This window comes from Punica granatum, chromosome 3 (assembly GCF_007655135.1).
Source record: "Punica granatum isolate Tunisia-2019 chromosome 3, ASM765513v2, whole genome shotgun sequence".
Taxonomy (NCBI): Eukaryota; Viridiplantae; Streptophyta; class Magnoliopsida; order Myrtales; family Lythraceae; genus Punica; species Punica granatum.
This window is the reverse complement of record NC_045129.1, coordinates 6,203,610-6,223,582: the sequence shown is the minus strand read 5'-3', so window position 1 is coordinate 6,223,582 and position 19,973 is coordinate 6,203,610. Positions and strand designations below refer to the sequence as shown.

Below are 19,973 nucleotides of genomic sequence, written 5' to 3'. Positions count from 1 at the left end.
AGGATCTTTTGGGGTGTCGATCTTCTCTATTACTCCTCGTCATGTTCTAGTCTGGAACCATGTAAATTTAACATTTAGAATGTTGTCTTACCTGAATGCCACCTAAGCAATGAAAGATGTATAACGTTATTCAGCTAGCACTTATTCACAAGAAACCAGCAATTTAATTGGCAAAATATATTGAATTCATAAGCCATATAATAGAAGCTTCTGTTATTGCCCTCCCCTTAGAAGATTTTTTTTTTTGGCAAAATTCAATGATAACCTTGATTAGTACGCGAATGAGCAGTAAGTGATAAAGAGATCAAGGGAGGGTAGACTAGTATGCGTGAACAAGCTTCAGGCAGAGGCCGTAAAATCAGTCCGACGAGTCCTTCTCCGACCACCATCCAGTCAGGCTGCACAAGCTGGGGCGATTTTCTGCTTGGACAAAGTGTGACCAACTGCCTTCGACTATAGCGATGTCCCACAAGGGCCTAATCAATTCCTACCAGGTCCTCTTATTTGATTGCGTTTAGAAGAAGTATACTGAGAGCAAGGATTCCTTCTTCTCACGGTTCGTAGACTCAATGCTGAGGATCGGGAACTTGTTCCGCTGGCGGGTTCAAAGGGTGAGACTAGAAAGAGTTGCAGTAAGAAAAAATCATCGGTTCTTATACTCCCATGAAACTATTTATTTCGGAAAGTCAATTTGTGGTTGGTTGGGCTTGTATCTTTCGGGAAGGTCTACGGTGTAATCAATTGTACTGTATAATCAGGATAAATTATTCAAATTTGTAGTAAGTTACATAAATTTCTAGTAAATTACTAACAAATGAAGGAAATTACTAACAAAAAAAGGTAATTACATAGATTCCAAGATAAATTACACATATTTCGAAACAAGTTATATAAATTTTGAAATAAACTACACATATTTTGAGGAACTTTAATTAATTTTTTAATAAATTACTTAACTTTTTACTCACATAGTAAATTACTTGATGGTATGGTGGAACCAATTTTATTGATTGCACCATAAAATTTCCCGTATCTTTGTGATAGAAATAAAACATTTGTCTTTTTCTTTTTCTTTTGGCCACAAATAAATCATCTGTTTAGTAATTGACAAACATCTACATATTCCAAAGTCCGAGTCTCTGCAAAAGTAATTTCAATTCCAATCATACAAGGAAAAATGGGATTAATTGTATGGACGATACAAAAATGTTTGGCAAAGTTGCACGATTGGTACAAAAAGTTTTTTTGTTACACAATCGATACAAAATGTTTCGGAGAGAGATGAGATAGAAAATAGAGAGGCGTGAGAGAGAAGAGAGAGAGGAGAGAGAGTGAGAATTTAAAAAAAAAATGAATTTTTATTCCATTTATTTCAGTTGAAGATTTAGAAAATGAATTTTTTATTATATTATTTGCGCTACGTCATAAATGGTAAGACTCGTCATCTGCCATGTTAGCAAAATGTGACGGCGTCAATCGAGAGTTGACATAATGGTCTTGATTGAAATATTTTGTATCGATTGTGTAACAAAAAAAAAAATTTGTACCAATTGTGCAACTTTACCAAACTTTTTGTATCGTCCGTACAATTAAACCGAAAAGATGCATACAATTGCTAAGACTGCAGCATGGCAAAAGAGTTTATCAACCTAACATCATGACTTGATTCTCGTTTCTAAGCATTTTAGATAACTTGCAGATCAAGGTATCATAAACTTGCAAACTCGATCTTCTTCGGATGAATGATCTCGCGGTTACTGCTGTTTACTGACTTATGGTCGCACAAAGCCTATTACAAATACCGAAAACAAAGTAATAATAAGCGAGGAACAAAAATGGCAGCCTCCCTTGATATATAAACGGTTTTCGGTTGATGATATACATGGACATGTCCTTCACAGTCCGAAGCTAAAAAGAAATAGGCATGAACAAACTTCTGTCAAGGCATGACAACCTATCGGCGAGGACGACAGCGACGGTGCAAAGTGAGTTCGGGATGGTTGTAGAGCATTTCGTCCCACATAAGTTTCCTTATCTCATTCCGCTTTGTATCCGCATCCATGTCCAGATTCACTTGGAACTGGGCCGGAGAATCGAGATATGAAATGTATACATCTGCCAGGTAGGGGTGCCTGAGCGCTTCAGCAGCAGTGATCCTCTTCTTCGGGTTGAATGCAAGCATCTTGGCAAGCAAGTCTAATCCCAGAGGGTCTGCCTGGGGAAAGAGACTCGACAGTCGGGTTCCGCTAGAGTAAGTCAAGGACTTGATGTATGTTCTCATCTTCTCACTTTGGATGAAGTCGAGATCAGCTTGCTTCGGGGTGCCTAGCACGCCGATTATGCACTGCAACTGGTTCAGGGAGCAGGTGCCAGGAAAGATGGGTTTTCGCCCGAGAATTTCGGCAAAGATGCACCCGACTGACCAGATGTCAATAGGTTGCCCATAGTTGCGGGAGGCAAGGAGGACCTCGGGTGCGCGGTACCATCGAGTGACAACATACCCAGTCATGAATTCGGACTCGTCTTGGGCTGTCGTTCTCGCAAGTCCAAAATCACCAATCTTCAGATGACCATCAGAGTTGACGAGGATATTGCTGGGCTTCAGGTCTTGGTGGAGTATGTTGGCTGAGTGAATGTGGCGGAGGCCGCACAGTATCTGAAAGACAAAGTACTTGACGTGGTTGGCAGATAGCGGCAGACCGGACTCAATAACACGATCCAGGTCAGTGTCCATGAGCTCGAAGACCAAATAAACATCCTTAAACTGCATCTTCGGGGCCGGCAGTATCACATCCGTGAGGAGGATCACGTTGAAGTGCTTGATTTGCCGGAGAATCATCATCTCCCTCAGAGTCCTAACAGCGGTGGTCTGGTCTTCAAACACGTTGGAGATCTTCTTGATGGCGACCTTCTTTTTCGTCTCGTGATCATGCGCAGAGCAGACCACTCCATATGCTCCTGACCCGAGAGGCTTGATGGGCTCATACTTGGCATCGATCTCGAAAATAACGTCGCACACGGAATAGTACTTCTTCCCTCTTCGCCAGATTCCACCAGGAGGAATAGCTGCCTGAACTGAAGGTGCCATCCCACGCGCGCTGCTTAGCCTAAAAAATCAACACATTATTTTCTGTATGAACAACACCGAAAGGAATGCAGCAAGAATGAAAAAACCGACCCTTTTCTCCGATCTAACTATAAAAAAATGCCGCCTATGCTCGAACACCGACGTCGACATGAACTCACAAAACAGAAACAGAAAATAGAGGCACACTACATACCGGGGGCAAGTGATTCAGCACGCGGGGAAGATGAAGTTCAAGAAGGAATATAATCTTACTTCGTGAGACCTACTTGACTGGTCCTTCGTCGACTTCCTCAGCACTGCAAACTCAGAAAGCACGACGCGGGAGCACAAGAACTGAAGCGGAGTTTGATATGGCGTTTGAAGGAGTAGAGGCTTTCTTTTTACGTAGGAAGTGTTAAATGAGATTGGTTGAGCAAGAAAGCCGGGAAGGGATGGAAGAGTATATATTGATTCTCTGGAGATATTAAGCATAGAGATAGATTGAGTAGAATCTCTGTCTCCTGCGCAATATTTGCGGGGAGCTCCAGCCGCAACTCTCTAGATCCTTTTATGTGTTTGTTCTGTGAGTTTTTATGTAATGAACAATAATACTACTGAAGATTCAGTTATTATTTATATTAATATATATCTATATTCTACTAATATATATATATATATATATATATAATACTAGATAACGATTTAACTAGCAAAATAATCTGTTGCTTGAGTCGGGCCTGGTCCTCTATCGTCAATTTATGGAACGGAGACAGCTAGGCATGGATCCCGGCATATCGTATTTTATGTACTAGAACCGATTACTAGATTGGAAATTTCATATGGCTTGAGATCGATCTGAGAGGTGAATCCGTTCATCTTAAAGCTTTGCTTCAACTGCCCAATTTCAAGCACAAAATCTTATCTTTAGATAGCTGTCAATCCGTTTCTTGATCTCGTTTTGGTTGATCAGTTAGTTCAACATATTATATTTATTTTTCTGAAGCGTATATATATATATATATATATATAATTTTTTTACTTAGTGGAAAGCTGAGCTTTTTAATAATGAATTTAACAGAAAATGTTTTGAGGGGGCAGTCCATCAAGATCAAATAGTTTAGGGACGATATCCGTAAGATTGAGTGAACTTAGGATCAATATGTAAAAACGTGATGGTTGAGGGTGCTTTTGCAATTAGTGATTCGGGACGGGTTTGCAATATTAGAAACCTACCCCTTGCCTTGAGTTCCAATACGACTAGTAACCACCATGACATGACTGTACTGCCTAAAGAAGAGAACTCGAGCAAACATTATCAATGTCCTTCAAGTATTAGTGACATGATGCAGAAAGTCGATCGTTATTTAGACAACGAGATTGTTAAGTGAATCGACGATGTGTCGAGTCCATTCCAGAGCTCAACTAGCGGTGGGTCTAAACATACAAGTTAATGAAGTAATTGAGCCGTCCCGGGCCCTATAAAGCCTAATATATGGGAACAAGCTCAAGGATACTTCTCTATAAATAAACCAACATTAACGAGCAAAGGCACACACTAACAACTTCCCCTCCTAAGCTACCCAATTCTGTCTCTCTATTCCTGATCTTCTTGAGTACGTCTCCCTCTGATCTTTCCCCGTATCATCGGAAAACGCCACCCTTCGTCGTCCTCCACCGGGTTCACGGTTACAACCTCCACGCCACCACCACGTACAAGATCATTCCCTTAAAAAAGAAAGAGAATGTTAATTTCCTCATTTCATGCTATATGTTGTAAACTAACCTATACTTTCTTTTAATTTATATAACTAAGAATATATATAACATAATATCTTGGTAAATAAGTTTAATATTATAATTATATTTTTTCATTTTATAATGGTCATTAAAAAAAATCATATTTTTTTCACTCAATACCATTGCGTTTTCCTTTATAGAATCAATTCATTTCCATTCCCGCGTACTGAATGGGATGTTAGTCCTATAATGCAAGAAAATGAATTTCTTATACTGAGCATATTTGAGAACCATTTTTAAACCAGCTGACTCCATGTCCGATTTCAACGACGAAATATCACTTCTTGTTACGGACGACGAATATTATCCTTAAAGAGATTCTCTTTTTAATATTATTATGTTATTGGTCCTTTTCAAACCATCATTTCTGAGTTTGTGAGACTCTAAACTGTTATACCAAGGCGAGGCAAGCCTTGGTAAGAGATATTCTCTTTAAATGGATTGAAAATTTGCTACCTCATTAATGTACTAATATTCCAGGCAGCATAATTCAATTATAATTGAATTGAATTAAACTGAATAACAATAAATTCAATTCAAATATTTTTTCCGGTGAACTACCAAATTTTCTTTAAAATACCTAATATCCCTTAAAATAGAACATATATCATGATTATCTTGTCACTAATTATAAAGTCTGTAAATTTACACTTTCGTAGAATAAGCGAAGATAAACGAGTGATTAAGAATTAACTTATCAACGATCATCTTAACAATGGCAGGACATATTTTGGTATCCACGGGTAGATGCGTATACATGATCATGATTTATTTATTTATTTATTTTCTCTTTTACCTTGGATAAGTATAATTTAGTTCTATGTATCAAGCTAAATCTGCCTCATGATTGGTCGAATCGTAAATTCTCTATGGTCACTAGAACCCGTATCAAAATCTTAAGTCCGTGTTTCGTGGCTTTGATTAGAAGGAAGATAGGAATTCTGAAATTTTAATTGGAGAGAGAGCACTCGCTCTACTCCAAACTTTACACATCCCAAATCGCTTACAGAAGCCAAAATCATAGAGTTCATAAGGCAATGTAGTACGAGGACAACATTATTATTAATCAATAATAATATTAATTAATAAGCTGAATCATAAGCGGATTTGGTGGCTTGGATTAAAGGGAGGAGTAACAACATCATTATTACTTTTTCTTTTCTTTTTTCATTTTTTTTAACCATTCAATTTAATTTTTAATACTAAATTCTGTCAACTATTCATTACTTTTTTCATAATTCAACAACACAATCATTACTTTCTTTCAATTATTCATTATTTTTTTTATAATTTAACAACATAATCATTACAAATCGTTTAAAACAAAAACGCAATTCTATTCAACTTTAAAACCAAACACAACCTTATACATCCCACATCGCTTATAGAAGCCAAAATCATAGAGTTCATTAAGGGAATGTTGCACGACAGGGTCAACGCCATGAGATGAAGTGAATGGGCCCCCATGCCATGGGCTGGGCTCAGGAAAGTCCCCGGGCCAATAATCGCAGAGATGCGGTCCGGGAAACCGGTAAAACCTGGGCTGGGGTCGTTTTAGCCCACCTGGGCTATGGACTGAGACGCGTGCGGAGCCCAATGGGCCCTGAGCTCAAGTGCCTTGGCCGTCAAGTTACAGTCATTCGCTCGGGTTCCTCGATGGATCATTCCACAACCGAACGGGGCTTACTCTCATGGCGGTATTTTTTGCTTTTATATTTTAATTTGTTTTTTTTTTTATTATTTTTATATTTTAACTGGATCATCATCACGAGGTTGCAAGAGAAACAACTCTGGCAGCTTATGAAAAAACCATAATATATATATATATATATATCTAGAAAAAAAATTAAGGCACGTATATAATAAAAATCGAGTGGTGAAGAATGATGTTTGAGTCATCGAACATATCTTCTACAAGGGACAAAAAACAAAAAGAAGAAGACCTAGAGACTGAGTGTCATGGAATACTTCCATTTTTTTGTAATAGCACCATAGAATTTCTTGAAAATAGACGATAGGATCATCGATACCGTTAGATATGAATAAAAGTTTTATGGGGGTGGATTTGAGCATTGATGTAACTGCATATATCATTCATAACAGCTATGCAACCATTTGCATCAGTATGAGGATAGTTCGTTGGTCAGATAAATTTAGCATCGATTAAGATTGATTTGTCTAAAGTACTAACTTTTAAGGTCACGTCATATTAGAATTTTGAATTATAACGCATCGAATAACTGGTACTATTAATAGACCTCATTAAACCGTACACCTCAATTAAATATACTATTAATATACCTCATTAAATATGTATATTAGGAAATATATGTCAAATATACTCCTAGTTCCAATTCCAATTCTTCAAGTACGCTAATGAAAACCTTATTGATGGATAGATTATAACCAAATTGAGAGTATCAACTATCAAGTTGTATCTTCTTCTTTTTTTTAAAAGAGTATCAAGTTGCATCTGGGAATAATCTTATCTATATTACTATACAAAAGGAGATTTTGTCTCCCCTTATATATTTTTTTTTTGTGATTTTACTGAATTGCCTTCAATAACTCTAATCATATTAAAAAGAAGAAAAATAATATATCAAATACCAAATATCAAATCAAATCAAATATCTTATCTTATAAATAAACTAAAACTGTTATTCACTTGAACAGCAGTCAAGCTGTTATATTTTTGCTCTTTTTTTATTTTGACAGTTCATTCTGTAAATATTTTGAAGGAAGAGAACAGAGGCACTAAATTTGTGTTGTTGTAGTGGTTAAAGCACTATTCTCCTCTGTATTACCCAGTGTTATCAGAACCGGACCGGACCGGGCGGTTCGACCGGTCGGACCGGAAACTGGACCCTTGTTCGGTCCGATTAGCTTAAAAACCGAAAATGCACAAACAGACCGGTGAACCTAAAAAACCGGCCGGTTTTTTGTTAAACCCATCGAACCTATTCGAACCGGCCGGTTGCATGGGTTCAGAATTTTTAAAGGAAATTCGAAATCTCCCGACCCTAACCGAAATCAAAATCAAAATCGATTGAAACCGTAGCCGCCTTCATCTTCAATCTTCACTGTCTTCCTTCTGCTTGAGGCCGAGCTTGGTGGTGACGATGGAGAAATGGTCCTGGGCGGTCTTGATGAGGACGTAGAAGTAGAAAAGGAGGAAGAGGGAGAGAGATGGGGTGGAGAGGAGGGAGTTCTGGCGGAAGATGTAGTAATGGAAGCCGAAGTAGTTGATGATGCCATCACTGCGCTTGACCGAAGAACGAGATTTGGGGCTGTTGAATAGTCCCTCGTGAGGAGGAGCTATGCGAGAAGAATGGGTCGGTGGGGAGATGAAGAGGAAGAGTGAGAAGAAAGAGACACAAGGCCGCAGGTTTCAGTTCTCCCGTTTATGTGGGGGTAGGAACTGGGTTTTCTCAGGTGAGCTCGAGCTCGTATTCCGTTTCCGAATTCCACCTCTCATCTGGTTGATTTTGTCCGTTGGGTGGTTTCTTTTCTGGGAAAGATCCGTCCTTTCTGTAGGTTTCATGTCCTCTGCTTGTCGCTCTGTGTTTGTCTGGTTCTTCCGCTGCTCTATTTCAGCCTGACTCAGCTCAGAGATTCAGTGATTAAGAAATGGTGGCAATTGTGTTTACTGAATTAATTAAAAATAAAAGATTTTTCATTTTGTTGGGTGTCCCAATTTCAATCCACTTCTTGCTTACTTTAGTCCATAGTATGATTTCCATAAATGGGAGGAAGACAATCTCTTGGAGTGAACGACAAGCCCCCGGCTGCCACCAATTTCATCCTCTTTGATCTCTACAATTCCTTCTCCTCAGTGCTCAATCCCAAAGGTACTCATCTCTCAACAACTTGCAACTATGCATACAATCGACATTTGTATATATGTCTTATACATGTAATGTAGTTGTCAACCGTATGCTGATGTCTTTTTGGTCTGTAGGAAATTCGACATTTCAGAACCTGCTAAAGCCGTGTTGCGTCGGCACAGGGTCTGCTCAAATCCTGAGCGTAGATAGTAAAACGGGGGAGAAGAAGTATAGTGTCTGCTCAAATCCTAAGCGTGCCTTCTTCTGGGACATGGTCCATCCTACACAAGAGGGATGGAGGGCACTTAGCAAAAAAAAAAAAAGAGGGATGGAGGGCTGTATTCTCCCAATTGATGAACCCTCTTCAACAACTCTTTAAGGACATATGAATCATTAATCAGCTAGCATCAATTCATGTTTGTTCGGATTAATGTAATAACAACTTACTCCTCTTTCCTTCTATGTCTCCATCCTTTCCATGTCAAAAGAAATCTAATATTCTATCTTTTCTTGTATTTTTCAATTTTTTTGACACATATTAATTATTATCTAATATTTATTACTATTTTCTTATATTTTATGTTATTTTCTTAAAATAATAAATATTTATTTATTTTATAATTAAACATGCGGTCCGACCCGTCGAACCCCCGGTTGAACCCATAAACCCATGAACCCATACCTCGGCCGGTTCGATGTCCGGTCCGGTTCTGATAACACTGGTATTACCTCATATTCTCTTTTATTTTATTTTTTTATGGAAAATAATTTAGGCTTCCCAAGTGTCCTGCCCTATCCCCCTCTTTTTCCCTTATTCTTTTTCAAAATTTTTGGTCTATATTATATATATATATATATATATATAAGTTCACCCGACTTATTCTCGCCGCCTACGGGGATATCCTACAAACCCATGTGACAGGTTAGTCCAGTTGCACAAATCATGCGGACTTCTTAATAGGGAGTATTATCATACATGACTTTTAGATTGATGGGAATTTGGATTTTCATCAAATGAGTCATGCCAATTAACCACCGTGACTATTCTATCGAAAATTTTATCCCATTAAACTTTTATTAATTTATTTCTGCATTTCTATCTTTTTCTCATTCCATATACTTTTAAAATAAATTAGGGTCTTTTCTCCTATATTCATATATGCTTTTTGTGACGAATTAACTAAACTTAAATGTCATTAATGTATAAATTGTGACAATTGTACGTTTAATATAAATAGATACGGTATATTAATATATTACAAATTAATATTTTAAATTCTATAAAATTAGTTAGACCTCTAGTATATATATAACTAATTCCAGCCCTTCCATGTACAAATTATTTAATTACCATTTTTAAAATCTGATATACTGTTTTTCATTATTTACTTATGATATCGTTTGATTAAATTTCTCATTTCTTTATCTTCCACATCTATATGTTCATACTATTACAAAATGAGACTGCTCTATTTATTTTAATATAAATTACACTACATTAATTTTTTAATATTTTCTTTTCAATATTACTAATATATATTTTTATATTTCGATTATATAACAATGTTATTTTTTGAAGACCTGCAGTAGCGCGAGCTCCTTCCTAGTAGAGATTTAAATTATAATCCACACAAAATTTTCCTTTCTCCTCTCTTTACACCACGTGTCTCACTTCTCCTTTGCCTCTCCTTTCCTCTATCACTCACCTTCCATTACTTTTGATTTCTTTTTCTAATTCAATTTAATATAACTTTCTTTTTTAATGAAAAGTTTTAATATGATTTTGATTAATTTATTGGTTGCGCCTACTGTAGGTGCAAGCTTTAGTGTATATAAAAGAAATTTTAACAAGTTGAAATTTTCAAAATCACTTAATTATTATTATATAATAGTTCGCAACTTTACAGATATATAAATTTTTCATAAATTTTTATATATCTATATATACTGCTTATAGATAACAAAATTGAAGGTTAATAGATTTATTACGAGATAAATAGTTTAAAAGAGATTTTCATTAAAGAGGTCCAAATATTCATCACAGGAGATTAATGGTTTTTTTTTTTTTGGTTTTTCTACGGATGAAAATAACACACTTTGGGGTGGCTAGACTGAAATACATATGAAACTTTAGGATGTCTCTCTTTATTGTCAATGAAATCTAGTTTTTATGGTTAAAGAGACTATTTTTTATTTTCTTTTTTTTTCCCGGAGAAGTTGGGAAAAGAAACAACATTTAGTTTTATGTATATGCCAAGTTCAAATCCCTCCTATATAGTTCATAAATATATAAGAACTAGTTTAGCTCTTTAGCAATAAAATCAACTTAAGTGTTTTTGATATGATGAAATAATGTCGAAATTCAAATTGTTTTTAAAGAAAATAAATAAGATATCGGCTACTATCTCAAAATCTATCTGTTAAAAGGATCTATATCTTAATCAAACGCGGACTGCTATATAAACAGATGTATAGTCTTAGGTCTCGATCGTAATCTAGTCTTGGCTTTCCCTTTGGTTTGTCACTCGTCGTCGCTGTCAGCCTTGTCCTTAGAAATTTTCGTTAGTATTAAGATGGAGAGCGCGAGACAGTATCTCCCACCAGAAATCATATTCGAAATACTCGTGAGGCTGCCAGTGAAATCGCTATGCAGGTTTCGATGTGTATCCCCTTTCTGGCACTCTATGATATCAAGTCCTCACTTTATTGAATCCCACTTCGCCCGCTCCAGTTCCCGACCGACGCTCCTAATCTCTTGCCTCTACAGTGAGCACGACCGTGGGTGCAGCATCCGCGGCACATCCTTCTACTCAATGAACTATTCCAACCGGGAGAACCAGCTCCAGACCCTTACCAAACATGGCAAGTTAACATGGAGCCACAGCCCAAGATGTCCCGACATATTGCAATCTGTTGGAGGTCAGGTGCTTGTGCAACTCGGTGACGTCATCAGGATCTACAACCCTAGCACTAGGGAGTCCGTTGCTGATGTAACTACTCAGAATCCAGAGGGCACTCATGCAATGGAAAGTTTCCTCGGTTTCGATCCTATTGGCAAAATTCACAAGATCCTCTGCACGTTCCTGCGCTTTTCCCTTGAGCAACATGGTCCCTGGTTTATAGATTACAAGGTGCTCGCTCTCGATGGTAAGAATCAGTGGAGGACGATATCTGATGGCCATCGTCATCTTATTACCAGTAACAGTATCTGCCTCGACGGGGTCATCTACTACATCACAGGCAGTCTCGCGGAACCCCAAGAGCAGCAATCTTTCATCGGCTTTGATGTCAGGTCAGAGAGCTTTCGGATGATGGAACTTCCTTCCCCTTTAAAAGCTAGTAGCACATCTGCTACCGAATGGCATCTCGTGGAACTCCATGGGCGCGTCGCTATAGTTCACAACTATGATCTTACTCATGGTGAAGAAATCGACTTATGGGTTTTCGAAGGCTTCAATCAGAGGCAGTCCTGGAGCTGCAAAAGGATCCTACTGCCTCTGTCTTGGAAGCATATCTATCTTCTCCTCTTAGGTGGCACTCAAACAGGAGAACTCTTGTTCAGGCCTCTTTTTGTTGATCAACCTTGTCGTTTGTTCTACTTCGATATGGAAACTAACCGTGCAAGAGAGTGCGAAATTCCTGGGCTACTTGATGTACTCCCACATCCTCATTCCTCACATGGATATACATATTGGAATATTGCATTATCCTTCAGAAGCCATGTTGAAAGTTTGTGGTCGGCGAGCGGTGATCTTCCTCGCAGAGCTAGCTAACCACGGCCGATCACCAGAGAAACAATTTGATATGTTCTTTTTTTTTTTTTAACGTATGGCGAACATATATATAGCGTCTGCTCTATTTCAGCAGCGCTACATGTTTATGATTACTTAGGAAGACATATATATTCTTAATGAGGTATAGATTATGCAAAATATTATTGATTTTCTACTAATCGCTGTTTACTGTTCATGTCAATCTCTCTTTCATAAGCTGTTTCTTCTTCACTAAATGTGATAGTCCTTTGATGCTCTTCTTGTTGCAAAATTAGATATGGCTATCACAGGGTTGCAGCTCAATCACCTAATGGTGATTTAGCTTCAATTCCATCATAAAACTTCTAGCTATAATGACCGGCCATCAGTAGTTCCACTGCTTTCGGGGTTTGATCCTCAGGTACCATAAGATCCTGCACGGAAGAGTAGACTTCTCCTCAGGTTATAGGAAATATATGGGTCAAGCACCGACCGCTCACACTTGACGGTGAGAACAATAAGTGGACGATGATACATGGGAGCCGCAACATTATTTGCGTGAACAGAGTTTTGTACAACATTATAGGATACCTGTCGGACTGAGGATATCTTTGCTGGGATTCAAATGTTATATCAGAAAGCTTTACAGTGTCAGAAATCCCGGAACAAAATGTACTAGATTATTATGAGATGCTACTCAATATAAACGACTGGATTCATCTCTAATTCAAAATCTTGAACTAATAAGTTGTGGTACCTAATCTCATATAAATCCAAGGATTTCGTTCTATTTTTCCGATATGGGATTGACAACTCTCAACAGTAGGGCGCATAGCTTTAGTTGATCAACGTGATGTTGTTTTTCACGATAGCAATGAAATTACTCCGATGGCTTTGACAAGCAACAGGGATGGAGCTGCATATGACTTGTCCTGCCTCCAACCGGGGAGGTGGAGCTGCAGACGACATATCCTGCCTCCGACCCGATGAAACTTGCTCTGGAAAAAGAGTTTGCAGTTCGCGCATCTGGAACAGAGCATGTGCTCTAAACTGCTAACTGCAAGAATACACTTTTTCTAATTTCAAGAGTCCTCGTCGATTCCTACTGTACCCTGAACCAAAACTGCCGAGCCTAATGTTTGCCTCTACCCAGTCTCACCGAAGTTCACCGTCCGAGATAAATCATCTCAAGCAGCCCTCTATAATCAATGAAGACAATTTCTCGAGTTAGTAAATCATGAAGGTGGTTGGGTTGGGGGGAGCCTCGCTGGCGACTACTATCCCCCCCATCGGGGTCAACCTCGATTTGCTTTTTTATTTTAATTTTTGGTTTAAATTTTGTAAAATTTGGGCGGTGGTGGGGTGTCCATGCCGGCGGCCACCACTGCCTTGTTGGGGTCGCCAATGACTAAAGAGATTGGCGGCGACCCAAATTGGGGGAGGCCGTGGGCAAGGGCCCCACCTCCTCCTCCAGTTTTCCTTTTCGACGGAAAATTGGACAGTCAAAATAAAGTGGTAAAATAGTGAAAGATTGAGGATGAGAATGGCAAAAAGAAAATGTTTAGGACACAAAATGATAAAAGCACAAAAGGTTGAGGACCAAAAATATGTTTTTCCTATATATGTATAATATAAAATGGAGTTATTGAGAGCTTGGCCAAATGGCCTCAAAAAATTCGATTACCAAATGAAATTTTTTTCAATTGTTTGAGCTTTTTTTAAAAACAAAATTTTAAATTTTTTAAAAATATATAGATATAGATTTGTCTGATCGATCATTATTTTTTCATTTTTTTATCATTTTCTAAAAATGATTTTTTTATTTTTTAAAATTTTGAAAACATATAAATATAGATTTATTGTACTAGTTGTTATTTTCCTTAGTTTTTAGCTTTTTTGAGATATTTAATTTTTTAAAACAAATCGATGTAGATATAGATTTATGAGATCGGTCATTATTTTCTCTTTATTGAATTTTTTTAAAATTAAAAATATTTTATGAAAAGATTTTTCAACAAATAAATTAGATCATACTTTTTATAGATATGATAGGGTGTGTGTTATATATTTGCTTTTCACCAAACAAATTAGATCATATTTTTTTATAGATATGATGTTATATATTTGCTTTTTAAAAAGTAAATTAGATCATTTTTTTGATATATATATATATATATGATATATTATCTATATTATATTATGTATAATATGTTATAAATAGTAGATATAACATGGATAAATTGTAGCTGGTTTGACTTTGGAAAAATATTATCACTAATCGCGAGTTATTCAATTTTTTGTGCACATGCAACCTTATTTTGTACCATTAGACGTGAAAGTCAGTTCTTCACCATTGTGCTTTTCTTCAGACATAAACTACTGCAAAACTATTGGGTTCTCTAATTTATGTATGTGATTAACGTAAGACACGATGTAATAAATCTTCACAAATGTGAAAGACAAAAATTCATCCTGTCGTGGTTGGTTTCTTTTTTAATTTTTGGGTGCATAATCTCCTTTTAGATTGGTGGACATGATTTTATTTTTTTATCAGGGTTGACACGAGTTCTTCAAATTTTTGCCTCTTTTATAACTTATGTACTAATTATTGCCTTATTTAATTTATGAAATTAAATTATAATTAGTCTTATATATCTATTACTATACTATTAGTTGTTATGCATGTGCGTTGCACGGGTTTTATTTCTTAAATGATGATTCGAAATTTTGATAGCAATCAGTCTTTTTTTTTAAAACTTTTACCGACCCAATTAGTCTGTTTTTGAAATAATTTTAGCGCTCATAACAATAAATTAGACTAATTAGTGGTGGAAAGTTTTTTAAAATAAAATTAATGATGTATCCATTTGATTGACTAATTTTACATTTCTTGAATGCCCCATTTTACATGAACATGCTTAAAGTATCAAAATTAAGGAAAAAATTCATAATATATAAGATAAATTAAAGGGAAACGTAAATTACGATAAATTTTCTTTCATTTATAATTTTTCATGAACCATAATTAAGGAAGTAAACCCAAACAACATATTGATGCACCTCTATCATAAGAAGACGATTAACTGTACAGTATGTTTACCCAAATAATATATATATATATATAAAAAGTTGTATCTCGTGCAATAAATATGGTTAAAATTATAAATATTTAATACAATCCCATGGATCTTACTCATCTTAGTCAGGGCAATGACGTCATTTTATGGGTATTTGAAGGCTTCAGTAAGCAGCTGACCTGGAGTTGCAAGAGAATTGTCGTGCCGTCAAATTGGAAGGACATCACTATGCACCGACATGTTATACTGGAAGGCACAGTCCCTGCCGGCGAATTATTGTTCAGGCACACTCATCCTTCAGATCCGTTCTGTTTGTTCTACTACAATCCGGACAGCAAGAGCCTGAGGAGAACTGATATTCCCGAAGTATTTGAGCGCATATTTGAAGCTAATGAATATGATGTACTCACTATCCATGCTTGGACTGCAATATCATTGTTCACCAGACATACAGTGAGTCTGAAGTCACCAAAAGATCTTTCTGGATGAGCTAACAGCATCTTTTGTAAGTATTGACGATGATCGTGATTATATTTTTCCAAAAATAGCAATGTTTTCCTCTTACTAGGGAAGATAAAATATTCCTTTGTCATAAGATTGCAGACATCGGCATCATTCCAGATTCATGTTGGCTCTTATTTTCTCCTCTCCTGGCAATATTTGATTTGAACATACCCTTCATGTCTTCCGACTCAGTATCATGGATGGGAATTAATTGCTGATAGTAATAAAGAGACATACAGCGTTTGTTCATGATCAAGTATTATCTGACAAGCTAAATGCCTTAATAAGATCAATGATCAAACCATGGATTCTTTTCGCCCACCAGAACATGCAATCGAAACTTAAATGTATTCAACGACACAACCATGGAAAATTAGGGAAAATTCGCTTCAAGTAGAAGTCTCGATGTGAATAATCGGATGGACAGGTAAGTGATATACAGTATAATATCTAGTTACCTTTCTGCATCAGCATAAGGATAGTTTGTCGGTCGGTACGATTGTTCACCATAAGGTCATGCATTGGTATGTCAAATTGCTGGTCATACCCTTCAATCACCTGAAACAACTTTGTAATGATTCTTCTGTTATTGAAAGTTTTTCAAAATTTGTTAATAGTATCGATGACTAGCATTCTGAATACTGCTTTTATGCCAACGTTCTCTTATTGGAAAGGATAGCCCCCAATTCGATATGAAATTCCTGCATTATCTGCGAAACTAACAAGCTCGAAATCTACATTTTCAACCATTTACTGGCCTTATCCACTACGTCGCAAAGCCAAAAAACCAATCCTACTATTGGTCTCAGATGAAAGTTGTAATACCCCGTATTTTTATTATAGGAAATAATATATTTGGAGCAAATTTGTTTTATAAAGAAAATTATTGTAATTGAATTAGACGATTTTTCCTTACTCGTTGACACCTACATATGGACGTTTTCACCAATTAATTCCCTTTGAGACTTTGACCGTGTATTTTCTCCGGAAGATTGTAACATACCAAATTTGTATGGCATACATTTGGAGTATTAAGTGGGTTTTATTAGAGAGTTTGTGTTTTATTAGGAGTCATGACCCTGCAATGTTCCAGTCATGCATGTATTTTCGGTATAGCATGAATCGATTTTGGATATTATTGATTGTGATATTTGATATGTTTCCGAACAAGTTTCGAGTGATTAGTGGACCCTGGCACCCTGAATCAGTATTGACCCGACAGGAGGAAAGGGCTATACTAGGGCAAAGAGATCGCCAGATGTGGAACTGCCACCGTGATCAGGGAGCTGAGAAGGAGCCAAGGATGACCTGAGAACGATATTGTGATTATGGTAATTTATATATATTGAACCCATGCGTAGACTCGACTACTTTAGATGTGATTACTCACTAGGCTATCGAGCTCAATCTATTCCAATTTCATATTTTTCAAATGAGTTCCTCAGGAGGTCGGCTAGAATTGCATATCAGAGTGCATAGCGGATTTCATCTATATAATATATATGTATATATATTTTTTTTGGCTTGTAATTGTAAATGAAAAGTATTAGAAATTTATGTTGTTGTAAATAATAACTCATTTTGGATTAATTTGTAATCATTTTGGAAATTATGTCGATATTTATGTTTTAAGTCTCTTATAACTCATTGAATTTTGGATTCTTCAAGGCTCCGAAACTGGGGCGTCACAAAAGTAGTTGAATTTAACTTCCATAAGCATGCTCATGCATTGGCAGTTTTACCGATTTTATTACGGCCAGCCAGTGTGATGATCCGTGTACGTTAAATGGTGAGGTAATTACATAAATGATGAGCCAACCCAGGCGTACAAGTTGGTAGATGAAATACCATCTTTATGTAACAACTTATATGTCTGTGTGTAGTGAGGCAACCCATCGTATAATGCATTGCCTCACTGCTGCAGCAGAGACTCTACTGAAAGGAGCCACTCCTAAGACTCCTTTCAACAGAAGATGACAGCCACACGTCATTTGGTTTTAATGGCATGGTGGACTGAATCGGTCACGGTTAAAAGATTCTTTGCTATTGGGTTATGTGGGCATGGATAAAGCGCAGGGAACAATTTGATACTAATGGAAAAGTATCATTTCTTCGCCTTGAGCTGTTGGAATTTCATTTGACGGGTGGATCACTCTCCGAGTGTAAGAGTGGTGCGAGCGAGACCAATGATGGAGCTCTGGCAACAGTTCTAGGAGTTCTCGGCCATATTCACTCCCTGTTTTTTGATGTGAGCTTTCCGTTTCTTTCTCTAATCGACTATTCGTTATAACTCGAACCTTTCTTTTTATGGGCATTGGGCCGGTGCAGGAGTTTGAGGACAGTCCCTTTCGAAAAGGACGTGAGGGAGGTAATCTTTGATTCCGCTCCTTTTTTAGGATTAGTTGATTGTTATCGCCGGAAAATTCTCTGAGGGTGCAGATCGTGCTCAGTGGGATCTTTCATCGGTGTTTTCCTGCTGGAAGGCACCCACTGTGGTCTTTGGAAGATGGCGGAGCACAGGTCACCTGCTCTGCTCTGTCGAGCTAGACTGCCCAGTGATCTACATGGTTGCCGCAAATCCCACGGAAGAGATCGAAGTCTCCATGGGAAGTATCGGAAGTTTTTGGTCTGACCACGGTGGATCGAAGCTGCATACTATCTGTAGCGAACAACCACCAGAAAATGCCCTGGCCGCGTGCCAATGTAAGGACCAGTGTCTTCACTCCTCTCGTGTGATCTTTCGGCGGGAAATGTAAAGAAAATGTAACAAGATTGTATTCATCTAACTTGACAGATAATGAGAGAGTTACTGTCTCTAATCGACCTCGGATGATTGATATACATGAAGAATCCCATCTCAATACAGTGATTGGGTAAGAGTATCTAAAGAAAGAGAAATCATCGGTACTCTACAGATTAAAGGAGAGATCCCGAACAAACATTATCAATGCTCTTCGAACAAGATCGACATGATGCACAATATCTATTATCCACATTAGAAAAGCTTTACCCCTTAGTGAGCCGACCAGGCTCGACTGGATTAATCGGGCCCCAATTGAACTTCGGATACAAGGGTTCAGGCCGCAAAAAAAAAAAAAAGAGGGATTTTTAAGTGAACTGCCGGCGTATTTGAGCACCTAGAGAAGTCTCCATACCCAAACTGTGTTTACGTCAGGTTTCAACGATGAAATATGGCCAGCGACCGCCATTGCTCCTCTATCGTATGGATATTATCCTTAACCAGACGTAAATTATTAATGAATGCAATATTTTGCGTTAGTAAATCATCTGCCTATGTTTTCATAACAAAAAACTATCAAATGCTCCCACTTAATTTTGGTTTGACTATGCCCAACGAGGGGAGGAAAGGCATATCTGGGCATGATGCACTTAATATCAGTTGTCTCCATTATCCACATTGTAATTTTTTATTCAATTTAATGAAATTTTAAAAACAATAATTAACTTCCATAAGGATGCTGGTGCATTGGCAGTTTTACAGTTTTACTGCGGCCAACCGTGTGATTATTCGTGTACCACAAACAGTGAGGCAATTCCATAAATGGTGAATACGAGACGAAATATCACTTTATACGTCTGTGTCTAGTGATTCAACCCACCACCACGGAATGAGTTACCTCATTGTTGTAGAATGAATTCGATCAAAAGGAGCGGACCGATCCTAAGAGTCCTTGAAATGAAAGATGACGGCTATGTGTCATGCGGTGCTGATATCATGGTAGACTGAATCGATCACAGTTAAAAAATTCTTCCAAGTTATACAGTTAAGGCGGGGGGATCGTGTGTGTATGTGGGGCCAGTTTCTGTCAACTCGGTCTGTAACACCCCACTCAGGTTGCATTTAATCCGCCATGGGAGGGCGTCTGTGTTCTTAAACAATCCAAAAGCCCACCAAACGAATATAAATGCTGATGTTTTTAATGATACC

The 19,973-nt window shown here is 37.4% G+C and overlaps 2 protein-coding genes across 2 annotated transcripts; one reads left to right on the top strand and one right to left on the bottom strand.

The window, feature by feature from the left end:
* Positions 1-1,954: 1,954 nt before the first annotated feature.
* Positions 1,955-3,088, bottom strand: LOC116200312 (mitogen-activated protein kinase 7-like). Its single transcript, XM_031531173.1, has one exon. The coding sequence runs from the start codon at positions 3,086-3,088 to the stop codon at positions 1,955-1,957; it is 1,134 nt and encodes a 377-aa protein (XP_031387033.1).
* Positions 3,089-11,182: 8,094 nt separating this feature from the next.
* Positions 11,183-18,780, top strand: LOC116200311 (putative F-box protein At3g23960). Its single transcript, XM_031531172.1, has 4 exons — positions 11,183-12,344; positions 15,474-15,528; positions 17,761-17,801; positions 18,508-18,780. The coding sequence occupies exons 1-4, from the start codon at positions 11,265-11,267 to the stop codon at positions 18,778-18,780; spliced, it is 1,449 nt and encodes a 482-aa protein (XP_031387032.1). The 5' UTR covers positions 11,183-11,264.
* The last annotated feature ends 1,193 nt before the right edge of the window (positions 18,781-19,973 follow it).

Coding starts and splice junctions, on each gene's coding strand:
- LOC116200312 (XM_031531173.1), bottom strand. CDS start 3,088: ATGGCACCTTCAGTTCAGGCAGCTATTCCTCCTGGTGGAATCTGGCGA.
- LOC116200311 (XM_031531172.1), top strand. CDS start 11,265: ATGGAGAGCGCGAGACAGTATCTCCCACCAGAAATCATATTCGAAATA. Junction 12,345..15,473: donor AAATTCCTGGGCTACTTGAT/GTACTCCCACAT, acceptor ACCATAATTAAG/GAAGTAAACCCAAACAACAT. Junction 15,529..17,760: donor TCATAAGAAGACGATTAACT/GTACAGTATGTT, acceptor ATGCATTGGCAG/TTTTACCGATTTTATTACGG.